General features: G+C 33.2%; 1 protein-coding gene across 6 annotated transcripts in view; it reads right to left on the bottom strand.

Annotated features, from left to right (window-relative positions):
- The window catches only part of RAPGEF2 (Rap guanine nucleotide exchange factor 2), a 287869-nt gene that overhangs the window by 143930 nt on the left and 121075 nt on the right, over nucleotides 1-22864 (bottom strand). For all 6 annotated transcript variants that reach the window (XM_023505892.2, XM_023505894.2, XM_023505895.2 and 3 more), the window contains exon 4: nucleotides 18586-18669. In XM_023505892.2, coding sequence (XP_023361660.1) covers nucleotides 18586-18669 — 84 coding nt within the window. The remainder of the gene's footprint in view (nucleotides 1-18585; nucleotides 18670-22864) is intronic.

The raw sequence follows: 22864 nt of genomic DNA, 5'->3' as shown, positions 1-22864 counted from the left end.
TTTAATTAGTTGGTAACATTTTATAACATTACTACCACCTTGCTGCTATGAATATATATGCAAAAGGCATTCTGACCTACCTTTTAAGTCTTTAAATCATAATCAAAGCTATTCCATTGCTATTAAAAAGGGCTTTTTAAAAATTCATTTTGCAACACATGGAAATATGTTTTGCATGACTTCACATAGATAAATTGTCTTCTCAAAAAGGAAAAATGGAAAAAAAAATTGAAACAAAAAATTTTCAAATGGTTGCTAAAAATTTTTTTACATGTAACTAAAAATTTTAATGAAGTTAATAAAATTGGGGGAGGGGGGCGCCCGCGGGGAGAGTGTATGTCAGTCTACTCTCTTTTGGTTCTACTTACATCCTTGTAACTCTCCAAACCAAAGTGACTAACACCTTCCGACATATCCTATATCTCTCTCAAATATAAACTCCTTGAGAACAGAAACTATCTTTGCTTTTATATTTTTTATCCCAAGCACAGTGCTTCCATATGGAGAGAGTGATTAATAAATCTCTTAGAGTGGTTAATAAATATCTCTTTAAGAGATAAAGTAACTCACCTAAATTTACCCAATGATTGGCTTTCAAACAATAACACTAATGGTTATCAATAAATATTTATCATCAAAATTGTGGTTCTATTCTTTACCTTATAGTGATGACTTCTTTGACCTAATACTCACAGTCCATTCCTTCCTCAATTCTGGCTTCACTGCCTTGATCACATGACCAATCATTACTTTAGGGATTCCCTGGCTCCTGCACTTGTTCCACCCAGACTTGAGAATCCTTATCCCTAGAGAGACAGCCATTTAGACTGCCAAGGCTTCCCTAAAGCTTTTTCACATTCTAGAAAATTATGGTACATAACCTCAGCTCTTACTGATACTCAATAATCTCTTCTACTTTATAGTTACTGACTTGAGTCTCTCAATCTATATAAGCACTCCAGAATTAATTTTTTTATTCCTGTCCCCACTGCCTCAACTTACAAATGGCCTAGTTTCATATTTAATGGAGAAAACTGAGGCCATCATAATGAATTCTCTTAGTCTCCTTTCTCCATTCCTCAAACTTTCCTATCTCATCACCTTTTTCTTTCTTTCACTCTCTTACCATAGGAAATATACCTTTACTCCTCATAATTTCTCTATCTATATTACTGATCCTATCTCACCCATGCCATAGATTTTGCTACAGTATACCTCTCCCTTGATTCTTCCCTCTCCCATCCTTGATTCTTCCCTCTCCAATAACACCTTGTGATCTACAAATGCACACACACTCAGGTTTTTAAAATTCTGTTCCCATTCACTATTAGAACTTTTGAAAAAATTTGTCTGCACTCACTTTCTCAACTTTCTTACTATCAACTTCCACCTCAACCCTACGCCACTGGACTTCCATCCTGATCCTAGGTCTATAATTACCTCAAACTTACTTTTACTTTCCTGTGTCTATGGAACCACCACTCGTTCAGGGACTCAATTTTTTTTTTTAGTTTTGAATCCTCTTTTCTCTCATCTCTCATCAATTATTTCCAGTTCTCACACTAAAAACCATCAATTCTACCTCTGCAATTAAATTAAGTTCATTTTGATAAATACTGTATCAAGTACTATATACTGTATACTGGAATCAGAAACATCAGGTACTGAGCGCGTGCGCGCACACACACACACACACACACACACACACACACACACACACAAAATGACAATTTTTGAGAGTAGCTTACATTCCACTAAGAAGAAATAAAATACACACAGATCAATAAATGCTAAACCTGCATAAAGTAAATATACAATAAATTTAGGGATGCTGGAGCATCCACTAGTGGAGAAATCAAGAAAAGTCTCTAATGTTTTGCATAACAATTCTCCTGTTAGAGCATTCATTATAAACCTGCCTAGATTACTGCAAAAGCCCTCAAGAGGACATTGGTCTACATGCTCTCTCTTTCAACCTATCCTTCCAGAATTCTATTTGCTTCCAGAATTTTACTTTTTTATATACAGATATAATTTATAGAAAGTAAATGCTATAAAATAATGATTTCCCTTAAGTCTTAATGACAAAATCCATGCTACTTATAAATATGCAGCGTATTCTAATAAATAGCAAAGCAATAGTGGTAAACTTTAGCCAGGACCATACCAGATATTAACAGAGAAGTAGGGCTCCCAGACTGCAAACAAAGGACTAGGTAACAAGGAATGAAGAGGAAAAAGGCACTAACTCCATTTTTTTCAATATGAAAAACAAACATTGAAAACTGGAGTCATGTTTGGGTGGGATACTACCTGAGGACAAGGATAGAATGAGATCTGTGATTCACTGGATATAGGGGACTTTTGAGTAAAGAAATTCCTTTCATAAGGAGAATGTTGACTAGGGGACCAAAAGTTTAGTTAGCATGTATCAAGAGTTAAACTTATACTCAAGTCTCAGCATACTACTGCTCTATCTGCTATGCCAAAATCAAATTTATAAAAGTTTGAAAAATATAATATAGTACTATTCACCTCCAAAGACAAATACATGTAGTCCCTAATTTCCCTCTTCTAAACTCTTATGATTTGAGGAGGTTGGAAGCATTTAAAGCTTTAGAGGATTCTTATTTTTGTTCTTGAGCTGAGCTCTGGATAAATACAGAGTAGATCAGTAAGTTCAAAGGCAGTGGCAAAGTGGCAAAAACTAGAAGTCAGAAGACCTGATTTTGCCACTTAATACCTATTTGACTTCAGAAAATTAAAGTATTCTCCTTAAGATTATTGGAATGTTTCCCCAATTTCCTCAATTACTTTTTTAAAAGATGAGGGCAAAGTGGGAGGAAGGGATATATGGGATTAAACTAGATAATTTCTAGGAACTTTCCAGGATCCTTTATGTCACACTGATGACTAAAATAAACCAGCCAAAAATTTTAAAGAGTGAGAAGATACTGACATGTTAATTTATGGATAATTCACAGTTAATTTATAATAATTAATCCACAAGTGAATAATCTGGCATGCAACAGATAGTACTTAGTGACATATCTTGTAAAACCAAGAAATAAGGAAAACAATTGGCTGGCTCATGGCCAATAGCAATTTGATTGCAGTTAGAATTAAAATAATTTTCAATTCATCCTATCACTGAGCATTAACAGCAACTGCATATTGTATTGAAAGGGATCAAAGAATTTGAGAGCTAGAACTAGAGGACTAGAAGGAGAATACAATCATCAACAGGTTGTTTAATCCCATCACCCTCCTTATACAAATGAGGAAAACTGGGGCTAAGAAAGTTAAGTGATTTGCCTAAATTCATACAGATAGCAAACACCAGAGCTGAAGTTCAAACTGACACTCGTGACTATAAGCTCAACACTCCAGATCGACCATTAAATGAGACTAAATGACCTTAATATGTCAGGTAAACATGAGCTGTTGTTGCTTTTTAAAATTTAAAGCATAAAACATAATATAATACAGAATTATACATATAGAATAATTAATAGTTCAAGGAAAATTAATAGTTTTATCTCTGAAGATTGTGTTTACAGAAACATATTCAATATGGGCAATTATAATAACTTTTGAAGGTGCGGAATGAAAAGCTAAGATCAAAGCACAAAGTAGTTTTACATATATTAATATACATAAATAATGTATGTAATATGTAAATAATAACATATGTAAAATACGTAAGTAAAATAAAATCTTAAATATAAAATAGCAAAGTAGAAATCTGGGCAGTCACTGGGGTCCACTGCCCTTTCAACTTAATAATAATAATAATAATAATATCCAAAATTGTGGCTGAAGAAGAGTAGCCCTCAAATAATTTTTAGCCTTCAAATAATTTTTCTTTTATGTGAAACAAGGAATAATGCAAGGGAAAAACACAATCAAGAAAGTAAAGACCTTTCTAATCATATGTAATAACATGTAAAGTCCTTGAAGGCTAGAATTGTTTTGATTTTGTCTCTATATTCCCAAAGTTCAGAACTGAGCCTGGCACTTAAACATATCTTTAAGAATACTTATTAAATTGAGTTGTTGAATACAGAATCAGGTAGAAACTCTCTTGAAATGAAAAAAGGACTCAAAGAAGGAAGAAACAAATGAGAAAAATAATAACCTTGTCTCAACATAAAACTGTGGCATGTGAGGTATGTTCTATTTTCTATATTGGGTAAATGCAATAAATATTACTACAACATAAATATAACTTAATTATTCACACAGACACACATACGATATCTGTTTGCACACGTTTTTATGCAAGAACATGCAAGCCATATATTAATAAATTTGTTTCTAGAGATAGGCATTTGAGAAAACATACCAACAAATCACAAAAACAATCTGTTAAACCTATACTACATCAATGCTAGTTAGGTGGTTTAAATATCTAAATTATATCTATTTTAATATCCAAATTAATATCTTATTTTAAGTTCTCCGGAAAAATAAATAATATGCAAGTATTCTGCTAAAGGAATATATTTGAAAACTTCTAAGAAATCAAATTATGTCAAATCAACATTACATATAAATCATTCAAACAATAGTAATAAACACAAAAGTAACTCAAAATAAATTATTATATTTATTGAAGTGTTTCAAAAATGTGATAAACTGGAAAATTATTATTTAAATAAACTATGTTTCACTGCTTAAAGTTTTTACAAAGCTTTCCTTCTTATAACATATTCTTTAGGGTTTTTTTTCCCTTTTCTACCACTGAACTCTTCTACACACATACATAATTTCAGGAACAATGCTAGAATTAAATATTATATATTATAAGACCTAACTATAGAGGATTCATACTTAAGTTTAAATAAGAAAGTTTGGCATAAACAACAAACCTTTGCTTTTAGGTATGTATGGTTAAGTAATGTAGAGATGTTAAATTACAAAATGCTTACATACAGAAAATAAGAGATAACTACAGATTTCATAGGTATATTTTAATCAGTTTACCTTGGAAGTATTTGCTGTGTCCAAACACTCAAAGAAAATATCATATAAATTATAAATTCACCTGTTATTTGATTCAAGACCCAGGGTGATCTCTCATATGAAATAAATTATAAAATACTTCTATCAGTCTCTTCTCTTTAAGAATACTTAACATACTATTAATTTAAGGGGGAGAAAAAACTATGAACGGCAGAGATATTGTGAAGCCTGTATTTATACAGACAAAACATCTGGAAAGTAGTAGTTATGGCAACCAAATCCCCAACTTGATCCAGCAATTCAACTTGAGTCTCTAGAGTACAGTTTGCTCTGTGTCAGGTATCTCAGGAGAAAGTGATTTGGGGGGAAGGGAGGAAGAGAAAGGGCAGAAGTAATACTTCATTCAGGCCTTGTACCACCCTAGATTTTTTTCAGAATGGAGAATTTATTGAATTTTTACATGCCTTCAGCAGCTCAAAGGTAACAAAAACAAAACAAATTAATTAATTCATTTGCTGGATCAGCATTTTACCATTTTTATTTTGTTATTTTTAAAGAGGTTTGTGCTTTGTTAAGTAATCTAGCCTTCTCCAGGCATGTTACCATTCTCAAATAAATGACCCCTGAAATACAATCAATCAAGAACTGATCCTTTTCTTAAATGTCACAAATGCTGATCATAGTAAACTAGAAACTGTGTTACAATATAATATAGATTTTATAGATCATATTCAGTACTCATGTAACATTGCCTTAGAAATCTCAAATGGTTGTACACATTAACATTCCACACTCTATGACACTTGGGATTTCTAAAACTACATACCATTTTGGGAATCAGAAGAACAATGTAAGAAAGCATCATTTAAATTGTAAAATGCCCTAAATTAGGAACTATTATCATTATATTATCAAACAAACAAGTCTGCCATATATGATGTCTGTTATGCAAACTCAAATACCTGCTTACAAGTTTCACATCCTGGTCCCCCAAAAAAAGGACATAAAATTATATATTCCCTATTACTGTTCTGTAAGAAATGACCACCAGGATGATTTCAGAAAGGCCTGCAGAGACTTACATGAACTGATGCTGAGTGAAATGAGCAGAACCAGGAGATCATTATATACTTCAACAACAATACTATATATGATGCTCATTTCTGATGGACGTGGCCATCTTCAACAATGAGATGAATCAAATCAGTTCCAATAGAGCAGTAATTAATTGAACCAGCTACACCCAGCAAAAGAACTCTGGGAAATGAATATGAACCATATTTTGAATTCCCAATCCCTCTATTTTTGTCTGCCTGCATTTTTTATTTCCTTCACAGGTTAATTGTACACCATTTCAAAGTCTGATTCTTTTTGTACAGCAAAATAACTATATGGACATGTATACATATACTGTATTTAACTTATACTTTAACATATTTAACATGTATTGGTCAACTTGCCATCTGGGGGGAGAGGGTGGGAGGAAGGAGGGGAAAAACTGGAACAAAAAGTTTTGCAACTGTCAATGCTGAAAAATTACCTATGCATGTCTCTTGTAAATAAAAAGCTATAATTTTTTTTAAAAGATGGAAAAAATGATATATTTCCAATCACAGACTAGAACACAAATTTTCATTTATATCAATTTCTTAATATGATATTCTCAATACTATTACTATTTTCCTTTTCTATTTTAATCACTTTTGCTATTGTAAACAAAATCTTTCCATCATCATTTTCCCCTTCTTTTTTTCCATACACTTTCTGCCCCTTTCCCAAACCTCATATAAATAATGTAATCATTTTTGAAATTAAAGAAAAAGGATCTCAGTATCACTCTCCCTTTTCTAGTTCTCATTACTTTTTTTGTTATTTAATCAAAAATGGGTTTGTACACTAAATAGAGAATAACAGTTTAATACCGAATAACAGACTTGTCATCAGCTGCATTAAACTCAACAGGCATTTCTCAAAGACAAAGCTGAACTTTAGAGATAGAAAATCAATTATTCAATCAACAAGGATTTATTAAAGGCTTACCATGGCACAGGCTAGAAGTACACATGCCTTGTCTTCAAGGAGCTTACATTCTACAAGTGTGTAATTCATGTGAACATGAATTATATAGTAAATAAAAGATACTAATGTTTTTAAATTCCTAAAATGACATACACAAGATTACAAAGGAAACCCCATGGAATACAGTTATCAAAATATATTTTTAAAATTTCATAAAGATCAGGCAATCTGTCTACAAATGCCATAAGGGTCTGTGATTGTCACCTTAAGAATCCCTTTCCTTGCAGAAATATAAAGTTACTAAAGATATTTGAAGAGTAGAATGACATGTTCAAGCCTGTATTTTAAAATTATTTCGGTAACTAAATGAAAGATGGATTGGAAGCAAAGAATACTGGAAGTAGGAAAACCAATTAGGAAGCTACTGAAGTAATCAGGTCAGAAACGATGGATTTTTTGAATAAAGGGTAGCAGACATAAGGATGGAGAATTGATATGATATATTGCAGAATAAAACTGACAAAGACTTAAATGGGAGGGAAGGTGGAAAGGGGGAAAGAGGAGAGGGAGCAGCAATGAAAAATGAAAAAAAAAATTAAGAATGACCCTAAAATTGTGAATTTGGGTGTCATGAAGTACCTGCAACAGAGTCAGGCAAGGTAATAATGGTGTTACAGACACAAGGAAGGATCACCACTATACTAATGAGCAGGATTTATTCAGTACATAGCATGCATTAAGCACTTATTATGTGCTATGCAAAGTGTTGTTAAATAGTTCTGTTTTAAAAAATAATTTTTAACTCACTTCTCTTGTGGGGGGGGGGGGAAACTTGTTAAATGAACCTCAATCTAAACTATATAGGGAAACTAGGTGGCACAGAGGATAGAATGCCAGACCTGGACTCCTTTTCCTGAGTTCAAATCTGGCCTCAGACACTTAACTAGCTATTAGGTTACTTAATCCAGTTTACTTCAGTTTTCTTATATGTAAAATAAGCTGGAGAAGGAAATGGCAAAAACTACTCCAATGTCTATTTGAGCTTCAAAATGGGCTCACAATGAAGAGTCTGACACAATTAAAATACAACTGAACAATACACCACACTAAACTATGTAGTTCAGAGATTTAGTGCAGGAAGGATAAGGTTAAGCCTAAAAAAAGATTACGGGATCTGCCTAAATCACACTGGTAGGAAGCAGCAGGGGAGGCTGAGCTTCTCCAAGTCCAGCAGACATTTTTTTTTGCACTCCACCAGGCTGCCTCACCAATTGTACCAACAATCATCTCACTATTTCCACAGCTATCTGAAGTGGACTGAGTTATTTCCTCACAATAGCAAAGTTACGTAGGTAAGACCAGGAGAGAAACGATGGTCCAAAGCCAAGACTTGACTGCAAGTCTAGGGCTCCTTCTTTCTACTTTGTCACAATGTACTATCTGGCTAGTACTAATAACACATCTTTGCTCTATTAAGGAATAAAGTTAAGGTGAGAAGCATATCATACAGGTCTTTAAAATTATTGTGATAACAGAGATTATCAGAATAATTGGCTAATCTCAGACTATACTCAGGAAGGAACAAACACAGAAGACACCAGATCAATGAGTGAAAGTTTTTTGGGGGGTTTTTTGAGCAAAAGGGAAAGTCTTTGAGTGCCTACTCTGTGCCAGATCAATGCTTTAGGTTCAGAAAAAGTCAAAGAAAAATGATTAAATAAAAAATTTTCTGTAGAAATATTATATATGTCATAAAGAATGCATATGATATATCAGGTCTAGCATTAAATCATTATTAATAGGTTTATTATCAATTAATAAAATATTGCACAAAAAATTCCATAATAGCATTAATAAATAATATTCCTCAAACAAATGTCAATAACTGGTCAGAACACATAAATGATGGCCACAACCAAAGTTTGATTTCAGAAATCAATTCTGATTACTTCTCAATTTAAACTGGTAATTTATATTCCTTCAAAAATATAATTACTTTTCAGTACTCATTTGTTAGAATAAACTACTACTTGTGATCATTTCTTTCTTCAGAGTTTTAAAGAAAACTATTGATCATTTACTTCTGGCAATTACTTATGGGGATTATTAAGTCACCAACCAAGATAGCTAAAGAATTGTCAAGAGCATATAAGCATGTGAAGGATGCTGCCCCAAATACAGGAGTGACAGGAGGAAAAAAGTATGGGGAGGGCAGGGTGGATAGAAGAGAGAGAAGAAATCAGCTGCCATACCCACTTTCTTTCCACTATTTTTCATTGTTTCCCATGAAATGCTTCACCTTTTGTTTTTCCAAATAAGTGTATTTTCCCCCTACCTCTATGTGGTAATCTTTCGGTAGTTTAATTGGTATAACACTGACTAAATTAATTTAGGAAAAAATGTGATTTTATTATACTGACACCACCATCTTATTCTTGCTGTTCAATCATTTCAATTATGTCCAACTTACATGAGCCTATTTGGGGTTTTCTTGGCAAAGATAGTAGAGTGTTTGGTCATTTTCTTCTCTAGTTTACATTACAAGATGAGGAACACTAAGGCATACAAGGTTAAGTGACTTGCAGAGTCAAACAGCTAATAAGCATCTGAGGGCAGATTTGAATTCAGGAATAGGTTTTCTTGACACAGACCTGGCACTCTATCCACTGTGCCATTTAGTTGCCCCTACAATTATTTAGACTCTCTTTATTTCTGTGAAAAATGTTCCGTACTTATATTCATATACAATGGCCTAGGTAGATACCCCCTCATTTATTTCTGCTTCTTGGAAAGCAATGCCTGTTTAGAATTCCAAATAGACTTTCTGAATTCACCTCAGTATATTCTTCTACTACTGGTTATACACATTCAACTAAATATTTCATTAATAATACTAGCCACTTCATAAATCACAGTTATGTCCATGAGTAGTAAGCATTACAGAAGCCATTGAGATAAGCACTTCTTGTCAAATTTACTTCTTTACTTACACCCACACACCCACACACACAAACACACCATTCTCACAAAAATGGAGGCATTAAAAGTTTACAGAAATGAATTCATTTGATCAAGGATCATCCTAAATATGTAAACAGCCTATGCAAGGAAAAAATGGTTGGAAGCCAACATATGCAAAACTCTGCTTTTTCATTGAATATTCATTATGAGACCAATAATATTTTAAATGGAAAACTTTGGATGATGAATAGAGGTCTAATTCCTGCCTTGATGAGACTTATACTGATGTTTCTCCTAAGACTAAGAAGATCCTGACTCCATATTATACCTGTTTCTTTTTTTCTGACTTACATAACTGTGTAAATTAAGTGCTAACATACGATAACCATATTGATCCCCCCCCAAAAAAAATGCCAGCTCAATACGTGCTATATTCTTAAAATGTGATCTTTGAAACAAATACATTTGTTAGAAAAATCACAATGAGTATATGTCACATTCATATTTTATATAAATCAAACATGGGGGAAGGGATATAGATATTGGGCAAATATGGTGCTTCCTCATGAAAATGTCCTGAGGGAAGGGTGGGAGTGGTTGGAGAAAAATATTTTATTTTGTGAAAAGTTGTAAATTCTTAATTCTGCAGAGCAAATTTCTTGGGAATAAGGATGCTTACATGTTCAATTCTCTACCACGACCAAAGTCTTTGTTTTATTTTTTCTCTTTTTATTACTAAATAATTGACTATCTGTTCTAGAGATCAATTAACTTACCATGTATCATTGGCAATCATAAAACAAGCTACCAATTTTTATACTCAACTCGTTCACTGTTTGTCATTTGAATCATAATGTGAATAGTGTTTCAGCCTCTCAGAACTGATTAGTTAAATGTCTTGTTTCCACACTTATCCTCATTACAGCTGCCAACTCTAATTTAAAGTGTGATTGGTAATAGCAGTATAATACAATTTTAATTTTTAAATTGGAGAATTATTTGGTGCCAATGAGTTAGAAACACTAATTTTTCAATGGACATAGTCCAGTGTTGTCTAAATAAATCAAACAGAAAAATATAAGAAAGCAGTGTCCCTTAAATCCCAACTTAGTAAACTATGTCTATTGCTTATCAACTGAATTATGAGTTTCAGTAACTAGGTCTGTAGCTAAAATATCATTCATTTGCTGATGCAGCACCAACCACTAGTTTTATAACCAAATATCTAACTACTCCCCAGATGATATCTATGTTATAGCCAGATTGCTTCTCATTCTATTGTTTCTTCCAATCTTTACTCATATCTGTATCCTATACCATTCCATGCTATTGCTGAAAACCCTTCACTGACTCTTCATTGTCTTTAGATTGAAATATAAGATAACAATTCTTTGTTTTGCCTCCAAATTAACTTTCTATCTTTAAAGCACGCTATCTTGCTTCAAATACCCTAGAATTCTAACCAGGCTAAACTGCTAGCTGATTTTTTTACCTCTTTCCTACATTCTCCTACCTCCATGCACCCATGCAAGCACTACCTAGTAAAATGCTTTACTCCTTATCAGTAGCAAAATTCCATGAACATATGTATATAAATGTGTGTGACTATATGACTTTATAAATATACATATGCTATATATGTGTGTTTATGTATATGAATATGAATATGAATGATCAGATATAACCGTTATCTGTTTTCTATCACTGAGTTATAATGCTGACATCAGAATTGAAGACAACATGGTCTTGGAGTCACTGAATATGGATTCTACTCACAATTAGACAACCTGTAAACCATGTGTTTTTCAATATATGATTTAACTTCACTGAAGCTATAAAGTAAAGATAATGAAACTTACACTATGCTCATGGAGTTAGGAGAAAGCTGCTTTATAGACTTGGTGGAGCTACATAAAGCTTTATAAAGCTATACAAACTGTTCTTTTAATTACTTTGGGTTTGTTTGGTTGGTTGGTTTTTGTTTGTTTTGGTGAGCCAATGAGGTTAAGTTACTTGTCCAGGATCACACAGCTAGTAAGTACATGAGGCCAAATTTGAACTCAGGTCCTCCCGACTCCAGGACTGGTACTATATCCACTGCATCACCTAGCTGTCCTGTTCTTATAATTATTAATACCTAATAGTGCAAGGGACCCCCGTGTGCAAAAATGTTTGTGGCAGCCCTTTTTGTAGTGGCCAGAAACTGGAAACTAAGTGGATGCCCATCAGTTGGAGAATGGCTGAATAAATTGTGGCATATGAATGTTATGGAATATTATTGTTCTGTAAGAAACAATCAGCAGGATGATTTCAGAGAGGCCTAGAGAGACTTAGACGAACTGATGCTGAGTGAAATGAGCAGAACCAGAAAATCATTGTATACGGCAACAAGAAGACTATACGATGATCAACTCTGAAGGACATGGCTCTCTTCAGCATTGAGATGATTCAAACCAGTTCCAATTGTTCAGTGAATGAAGAGAGCCATGTACACCCAGAGAGAGGACTGAGAGTGAACTGAGTGTGAACTGAGAGTGAAGCACAACAAAGCATTCTCACTTTTTCTGCTGATGTTTGCTTGCATTTTGTTTTCTTTCTCAGGTTTTTTTTTCCTTCTTTACCCATTTTTTTCTTGTGCAGCAAGATGACTATAAATATGTATGTATAGATATTGGATTTAACATATATTTTAACATATTTGGCATATATTAGACTACTGGCCATCTAGGGCAAGGAGTGGGGGGAAGGACAGAAGAACTTGGAACAAAAAGTTTTGCAAGGGTCAATGCTAAAAAATTAGCCATGCATATGTTTTGTAAATAAAATGCTTTAATAAATTTTTTTTAAATACCTAATAGTGCAAAAGAGCTGTAGTTTCATCAGTAGGAGTACTTTAAAGGAACACAGATCACTTTTTCTTTATAGTTTTCAAGAGTTTCTCTGAGCAAAAATAAAATCACCTGGCAGTCAACATTCTAATAACTTTTTGCCCATCTAGATTTGCTAACCTAATCCCTTTTGGGATGTAAGAAAAGATAGACCTACTCAGGCAAAAATGATTTGCCCAAAGGCATAGCTAATTTGAGACACGGTCAAAGAAAGAAAGGAGTGATTCTTTCTCCTAAACCAGTACTTTTTCACTACAACACCATTCTACTTTCCATTAGTTTTATAATCTCAGGACTTTTAGTGTTCAATCTATTTACTTCAAACCTGATAAATGTAATCAAACATATTTAAAGCCTAATGCATAAAATACACACAAGCTACATAGAAAATCGAGAGCTCTTTCACATTTAAGAAAAAAAATAAAATTATGAAAAGATGTTTCTCATTCCTCTAAAAACAATTTGTTTCAAAGAACTGATATAGTATCCAACTCCATTTCAATCAATTGCTAAAGAAATGTGAAAGCCATCACTCTGTGTGTGTAAGAGAGAGAGAGAGAGAGAGAGAGAGAGAGGAATTTTCTGTAAGATAATGTCATCCTGATTTCATGAGCCCAAATGTTGGAATAGTTGTATGAAGATCATCTGGGAAAATATTATATCATAAACAAGTTATTTAAGATTACTTCAAGACTTTTTGAAAGCATAATGTTGGAAGATCAAGCAAAATGAGCTTAACTATTCAGAAGACTAACTATCCTATACTTGTTTCCAAAATATACGATTCACCCCCAAAAGCATTTGGCTTTGAAGTATCAACTGTGAGCCACATTTTCTGCCAAGTGACAGATAATAACACCTAATTTGAGACTGGCTCAAGCTGCCTTACATTTGGAAAGAATGAAGATGTACAGATCATGAACATGTTGATACAGTATAGTAATAATGAAACCCCAGTTTTACTCTCTAATTAGGGGAATATTTCTAGAACCCCACCTCAAAATAAAACTGAAACTATAGTGTGGATGCAATAAATGTCACCAGATGCAACATGGAGGAAAAACCTATAAATAGAGCTAGCTTGTCATTAAGTTTGAACTGCCTTTACCTCCCAGCACTCTGTGAAAGTTACTGACTTGCAAACATTTGACATTCAGCTTAGGAGGGTGGAGAAACTTAAATCTTCTTGCAAAACAACTAAATACAAAGGAGTTCCACATGTTTCTGACAAAAGAACTTTTGTAACTTCCAACTCCTTTTAGAATTTAGGAAGTGACAATAATCTGCATACTGGAATGTTTCTCTGGAGGCTGAAAAAACACAGGTGTTAGTTTGTGAGTGGCTGGATATCAGAGGGAAATGTTACAGAATTCTCTACTGTTTCATGACATCAATCCATTGGTTTTCCAGGCATAAACACTTCCTTCCAAATTGGAGTCAGGATGAGGAGGAGGAGGATTAAAAAGTCTCCCTACATTTTTCCACTTACACAAATTCTGGGTGCATAACTACAAAGCCTCACCTGGCTTCCCACTTGCCTTCCACAGCTGAATCACAAAATGAAGGAGAGAAAGCCTACAGAGAGCCCAAGAAGCAAGTAGGGATGAGTTACAGAGAGCAGAAAAGAGATACATTTGTACAGAGACACCCAAAGATGTTATAGAAATGCAAATTAAAACAACTCTGAGGTATTACCTCACATCCATCAGATATGGTATTAGACTGGCTAACATATCAAAAAAGGAAAATGCTACATGCAGAAGAGAATGTGAAAAATTAGATATACTAATGTACAGTTGGTGAAATTGTGAACTGATCCAATTATTCTCAGAAACAATTTGGAACTACATCCAAAGGGCTATAAAACTTGAGAAGTTGAAGGGATGTACATCAATTGACGAATGGCTGAACAAGTTGTTAGTAGGTGATTGTGCTAGAATATTATTATATTTTAAGAAATGAAGAACAGGATGGTTTCAGAAAAAACCTGGGAAGACATATATGAACTGAAGCAAAGTGAAGTGAGCAGAGCCAGAAGAACACTAAGCACAGTAACAGCTATATTGTAACAATGATAAATTGTAAGACTTAGCTCTTCTGATCAATATAATAATCCAAGGCATTTCCAAAGGACCCATGATGAAAAATACTATCCACCATCAGAGAGAAAACTGATGAACATTCAGTGAACATGAAAGCATACTTTTTAAACTTTCTTTATATTTCTTGCTTTTCATTCTATTGGGGTTGTTAACAGGAAAATATTTTGCATGGCTTTACGTGAATAATTTATATACATACACACACACATATGTTGCTTACTTTCTCAATGGCTAAAAAAGGGAAGGGAGAGGACTTGAAAGTCAAAATGTTAAAGAAATGCTTAAAAAAATGTGGAAAACAAAAGAAAAAGGTACAAGGCCATCCATAGGCACAGAAATTTATTTTCTTTTTAATTTATGAAATAAGCATTTCCATAACATAGAATTAAAAAGATAATTATATATGAAACTTATGTCAACAATCACCAAAAGAGATCAAACTATCAAACAAGGAAAAATTCCAAGGATGAATTATTCCAGTGTTGCAAACTATAATATACAGTAACATGGACTCCTTACAGAGATGAGGTATATACTAGTACATATAACTTCTACAAATACCATGGCTCAAAATGAAGAAGAATTGAATAGGTAAAAACAATGAGCTAGACTGCAGATGAGAAACTGCATAGTGATTCAGTTACTATTAGCTATTATTAGTAACTAAATCCCACATTTTTGAAACATCATAATTATTCTAGGGATGCTAAATGGCTGACAGTCATGGAATAAAATAATCTACAAATAATCATAGTTTACCCAATAGTCAGTGAAGAATATATATTCATTCACATTTGTACGTGCACATGCGCGCGCGCATGCACACACACACACACACACACTGCTGAATGGGATGCACAAAGGAATAAAAAATATCAAAAAAATTTATAACCAGAATAGGAAGTATATCAGTCATTTAGAAAGGTAGAAGGAATTGCAGATGGCTGGTTCACATGTTATACTGATACCCAAATAATATTTACAGACCTAGAACAGGGGCTTTTACCCTGAAGTCCATAGAACCTTAAAGGTCAGAGGGTATATTTCAGGGGGGAAAGGCTTTGAGAATTTGTCATACATGTGTGTGCATATGTTTCTATCATAATTAATTCCCTTTATCATCCTATTTATTTTACGTATTTTAAAATATTCTGGAAAATGGTCACCGGACTTCACCAAACTTTCAAATGGATCCATTACCCCTCTGCCCTGCCCCCCAATCAAAAAAAGAAAGAAAGAAAAAGTGAAAAAAAGTTAAGAATTTCTTATTTAGAGGAAGGTCAACAGCACTTTGGTTAAGATTTACAGAAAGATGTACCTAAATGTCACATAGAATTAGAATTTAAGAATAGGATATGAATTGTACTGGGATTACCCATCTTCTTAAAAATCATAGAAACACTATTGGATTATTATTGATGTACAATTTAGTATAACACACACAAAACTTTGTGAAGCAATGACAGCAAGAAGCAATGGAGATAAAGTGGGATCCACAGCTCTGAGATGCACCACCTGCTGAATCCCCCTGAGCTACAATGAAACATAATGTCTTAACAATGTAGAAAATTTTTCAAGGATTCAATGGGACACAAGAGCAGTACTCTGCCTAGTCGCACCATCCCTAGGAAATATTTGCTTGAAGCACAGATACTATACCTCATCAACTGTCTCCTCAAGGCCAGCCACTGACACTTGGGAAACTAAGTGATACAAAGCCTAAATTCTTGCCAAGACAAATCACTTCTAGGAAAATGCCCTACCCAAAAGGAGGATAAACTGTTTGACCTAAGGCAAGGTTTTAGAAATCCTATTACTTGCATTTTCAAAATTTCAAAAGTATAGCCCCAATGCAACCTAAGGTTTTTAAAGGGCTTCAAGCCTTCACTGTAATACTGAAACTTTTTATACAATAAACATTAACCTATAACTTGTAAATAAAAAACTATGAAAAAAAAAAACCCATTAACCTGCTATGGAAATAGATTAGATTTTGAGCATTTAAAAAAAATTCCATTCCACAAATTTAGTAAAATTTTATTAAGCACCAACTGTGTGTGCTTCCTTGCATAAAATACTGAGTTGAGATAAAACATAATCCAGCCTATCATCATCTTTACTAGCATTGGACAGTAAGTACATTAAAAAAAAAAATTTTGTAAAGTGCTTTATAATTATTATCTCAATTGATTCTTACAATAACCCTGGAAGGAAGGTGCTATTTTATTATAATCCTCATTTTATAAATGAGGAAACTGAGGCAGAAAGTGGTTGAGTTATTTACCCAAGTCACAGAGTAGTAAAAGCCTGAGGCAGATTTAAACACCACTCTTTCTAAATCTAGGTCCAGTGTTCTATTCACCATACTATCCAGCTAGACTCATGGACCTCACAGTCTAATCAAATTAAAATGTGTTCCTCCTTCCCTAATTAGCTTGGATTTATTTATATTTATTCAATATGTCCTTATGATAGGGAGAGAAAGAGGAAGGGAAGAAGGGAAGGAGAGAAGGAAAGAAAAAGAGAGGAAGAGAGGGGGAGATGGGGAGGGGTAGAAGGGAAAAGGGGAAAAGTGAGAGGAAGAGATGTTGTCATTCTCACTTGACTGTAAGCTCCTTGAAGGGAAGGGTTATATAATTCCTGCTTCTGTATCCTCAACAACTAGCATATTGGCTAGCACACAATAGATGCTTAACAAATAATTGTGGATTAATTGCAGAATTCCTATGCATGTCCTAAGCAACTCACCCTGTTACTTCTCATCCTATTTTTTCCTCTCTTCCAAGGATTGAAATTTTTTTAATTGCTTAGTATTATAAGAATCATGCTAAAAAAATAAATTAGCCACTATGTCCTCAAGTGCCTACTTATGAAACACAAAATATATTCCATGCAATAGGTCTTCTTATCCAACACAGAATATGAGCAAGGATTTTCGATTCTTCAATATGGGTTTGATTTCTCTTGGTATATGATTCATATAGCATTATCTATCTACCTATCTTTAACCTTCCTTTCCCTCTCCCCTCCATCTGAAAAAAATAGGCTCCTTGAGGTCAAAGACTTTCAATTTCAAGATGATACTAGTAACACATTTGGCACTTAATGTTAATTGAACTGAAATGGGAAATTTTGGGTGACATATAATATATAATATAATTCATATCTAATAACTAAATTTGCATTTCATTTCATATTTTTCTACACCAAATAATACATTTTATTTTTATTGTAATTAACAATGATAAAACATAGAATCATATGCATTCAATAAATATTTGTTGATTTGAATTCTGTTATAAAGATAAAAAACTGTGAAATTATAAACAACATTAGTTACTTAACACATCATTAGACACTGAAGTGACATTAACTGACATTTTATTTAAGCAAAGAAAAACTATGTATTTGGTTAATGTGTACATCACCAAATGTGATTGGGGAGCCAGAGAAATGACTGGATTGTGAAAGAAATCAAGATCCAAGTTTAACAATATCCAGTCCTTTAAATTTCACTTTAAGTAAAAGTTTATACTAAAAGAGGAAATACCTGAGATTATAATTATATTCTGACATAAAAGAAAAATTGGAAACCACAGCTCTGAATTTCACTTTCCTGGGTAAGCTGTTAAAGAATGGGTATACAGTACCTGCTCCTTGGGAGAAACATGGATTCCTTAATGAACACCGAACCAGAGAGAAGGATATACCAACAGGTACCAATATCATCAGGACTGAAAAAAAGACAAGAAGATAATTAGATGACCATCTTGAAACAAGAGAGAGAAAAAGGATCAATGTAGAGTCCATCAAATTCCCCTATCCTGTGTTACTTTAAGAATAATTCATCATATGGGCTTGCAACTAAAAAACCTTAAAAAAGACCAAATTAAAAACCCCCAATCAAATACTAAATTTGAAATTCTAAAATTAAAAGGAGAAATTAAAAATATTGAAAGTAAAAAAACTATTGAACTAATTAATAAAACTAAGAGTTGGTTCTATGAAAAAGCCAATAAAATAGATAAGCCTTTGGTAAATCTGATTAGAAAAAGGAGGGAGGAAAATGAAATTAGTAGTCTTAAAAATGAAAAGGGAGAACCTTCCACCAATAAAGAGGAAATTAGAGAAATAATAAGGAGTTATTTTGCTCAACTTTATGCCAATAAATTTGCTAACCTAAGAATAATTCATCATAAATAGGAGAGGAACAGGATCTGTACAATTTTTCCAATCCACTTTACAGATCTGTGGATCTCAAGTTAAGAACTCCTGCCTTAGATATATTATCAGAATTTAACACTAATAAGTTGACATGCAAATACATTAAAAATTTCATAAAGTAGTCTAAAACTTCAGCTAACTTTAAACTATGTTTTGTATGTATAAAATAAAATATGTTTTTGATAAATATTAAATTGTTGTAGAAATAACTGTGAACATTGTATCTTTGCTTTCTAGGTCCAACAAAATAAATACATTTGTTCTTCAGTCATATCCAACTCTTCGTGACTCTATTTGGAATTTTCTTGACAAAGATACTGGAAGTGCTTTGCCATTTCTTTCTTCACCTTATTTTACAAATAAGGAAACTAAAGCAAGCAGAGTTAAATGATTTGCCCAAACCCATAGCTGGAAAAGTATCAAAGGCTGAATTTGAATTCATGAAGATGAGTCTTCCTGATTCTTAGCCCAGGCTCCATCCACTGTGCCACCTAGTTGCCCCTAGGTGAATACCTTGAGGGTCATCTTTTTCTAACTCCTTTCTTAAAAATTTCATTACAGATTAGCTTCCTTTATCCCAATCTATAACTTTGATAACAAATCTTCACCATATATGGCTTTGTTTTTCCTGCCCTTATGCTTTAAAAAAAAAATTAAAATTAAAATAAGCAAGGAGAAAGGGAATATAATTATATTATTTTTTCCTATGTGTTTTTTTTTTAAATTATAATTTTATTTGTAAGCAACAAACTAGGTCAACAATCAAGAAAATATAGCCCACCTATCTTTCTTAACCAAAGATGACAACACTATTATTAAATTCTGACATATAAAGAGATGTACTGCCATGTTCATCATTAATATTTTAAAAACTAATTAAAATGATAGTGACAGTTATTGAAATGGAAAGGTACACAGTATAGGCCATATTAAATATAGAAAAATATGAATTACACAGGTGAGACAGTCTGTATCAGCTACTACCAGGCTCTGATCCTCAAAACAAGAGGAGGAGGAAGAAAAGGAAAAGGAAGAAGAGGAAAAAGAAATGATTGTAAACAACTACTGAGCTTTACTATGCTACAAGGAAACAGAAATGGAAAGCCAATAGAAGTAAGATTTTTGGCCTAAAATCTGACAAAATTTGGGGTATCAAGGAGGAAAAAAAGATTATGATGAAAATCTACACTTGTATAATTGAGGGAGGGAAGGGCAAAAATGAAGATAGGTAAAGCTGATCAAAAGTATAAAAGTTGAGGTTTTACTGTTATAAAAGATGTATGTGTAAAGTGCTGCCCTTCAAAGTACTTTCCTAGTGTTTCTTACCTTAGTTGTAAATTTTTGGTTGATGTGTTAGTTAATTTTGTTGAATGCTTCTACCCCCACACACACACTTTTATTACAAGGGATGAATTCCCTCTTGGGAGGGAAGGGAGAAGGATGTTTTCAAAAAAGATATATACACACACACAAAATCCCCAATAAATTATTAAAGTTAATTTAAAAAGTAAAAGCATATTACTTTTAACAAAGGTAGAATATTATTAACAAAGCAAGAATTTTAAAAGGAAACATTGTAACAAAGTTACTTTATGTACAACATTTTGAGCCACCAAGAAAATATAACATCTTTTTTGCTTATCACAATCAAGTCTAAACACTTGTATTCAAAGCATTCTATGCTATACATCCAATCTTATCTTCCTTTGATCCCCAATACAATGCTTTTGTTATACTCAAAATGGCTCCCCTGCAGAAGTATCATGCTAATTCCTGTTTCCAAGCCTATTTCCTCTATCTCTTTGCCCATCTAAAATCTGACTTTTAAAATCAATTCATGTCTCTCATCTTTATGAATCCTTTCCAAATTACTGACCTCTTAAGTCACTTAGAAAAAACACTAATGCTGGAGATCAGGAGACCCAAGGTTCAAAATTCTTTGGACTTTGGACAAGCTGCCTCTATAAAATACAGAGTTTAAAGTTTTTTCTTTAAAATAGAGAAGTTGGACTACATTGGCTTCCAAGGTCTCTTTTAAAATCTAAGTCTATGATTCTATGGGATCAAACATTTTGATTAATTTTTATTTCCTGTGCAGAAGTGTTGTTTTCTCAAGTATAAATTTATTATGAACAAGGATTATGCCTAATTACCTTACTCTTTTCTAGTATCTTAAACAGCAAAAGGCAGATATTATGCACTCAAAAGCATGTTTGAAATAAAGTCTCAATTTTCCTAAACCTAAAAGTCCAACCAAATACTGGGCACATTAGAAACAACAAGGCAGCATCTATGAGACTAAAACAGCAAGTCTCCTTCATTCCTTCATTAGTCAATCTAAAACTTGGCTCAACGAACTTATAGAGCAATGTTCTAAACGTCCACAAGATGGTGGTGTTACCACATCAATGATAATGTACTGATGATAATGTAATTTCAACCCAAAAAAATTCAAGCAAAGATCACAAATTTGATCATAGCAATGCAACCAGCCTATCACTTTTAAGTTCAAATATAAACCCTATTTAATATTTAAAACCTTTCAAAATTTGGCTCCAACTCAACTTTTTCTAGGCTCATGATATATAATTCCCTTTCACAAAGTCTACGGTCTAGCTAAAGTGACCTTCTTAACATTTCTTATAAATGGCACTCCATTTCCCATTAATTTTGCAGTTACTATCCACCAAATCTGTGATGAAAAATGCATGTTTAAAGTGCTGTCTTTCAAAGTACTTCCCTAGTGTTACTTACCCTAGACAGATGTAAGACATTAGTTTTAAAAGTGAAAAAGTATATTATAGTACACTAAAGTGATATGGATGCTAGAACTGCTCTATATGAAAAAAAAAAAAAATTCAGCATATTTCCCTCCTCGTGTATTCCCTCCTCATCTCTGCCTCTTGGCAAGTTATCACCTGTTTTTTTTCAAGACTCAGCTTATGTAAACAATATTTACAGTGCTAGTATTTTATAGAACCAATTCAATTGATAGAATGAATTATATTCACATTTTGTACATTACTTTTAAAAATATTATCTGATGATGATTTTAGGATTATGATGTAGCCCTCATTGTCACAAAAATAAAAACTAAGGGCATGACTTCTGATAACCTATAGTCAATACTTTTATCTTTCCAGATAAAGTAAGAGCAAGACATAATGCAAACATTTGATAAAGATAAATGGCCTCCACTGGTAACTATAAAACATCAAGAGAATCGGAGTGCAGCAGGTGTACTATGCGATTTGGATTATAGTAGAGATCTAACAGGAAAGTGGAGACATGAGTAATACTGGATAGACAAAACTTTTTTTTTTTTTTGGAATTACATAAATTTTGTTTTGTTTTGTTTTTTAATAACTTTTTATTGACAGAACCCATGACAGGGTAATTTTTTTACAACATTATCCCTTGCACTCACTTCTGTTCCGATTTTTCCCCTTCCTCCCTCCATCCCCCTTCCCCAGATGGCAAGCAGTTTTATACATGTTAAATAGGTTACAGTATATCTTAGATACAATATATGTGTGCAGCACCGAACAGTTCTCTTGTTGCACAGGGTAGACAAAACTTATTTGCAAAACTTCACTAATTACCAAAGACATCTGAGTACCAAATTACCCCCGTCTCTTATCTTTAAATCAAAGGTCCTTAATCTGTAATATCTGAACTTTATTTTCAATATTTAGCTCACTGTAT

Source organism: Sarcophilus harrisii, chromosome 6 (assembly GCF_902635505.1).
Source record: "Sarcophilus harrisii chromosome 6, mSarHar1.11, whole genome shotgun sequence".
NCBI classification, from domain to species: Eukaryota; Metazoa; Chordata; class Mammalia; order Dasyuromorphia; family Dasyuridae; genus Sarcophilus; species Sarcophilus harrisii.
The sequence above is the reverse complement of the archived record's forward strand: the minus strand, read 5'-3'. Positions and strand labels throughout refer to the sequence as shown.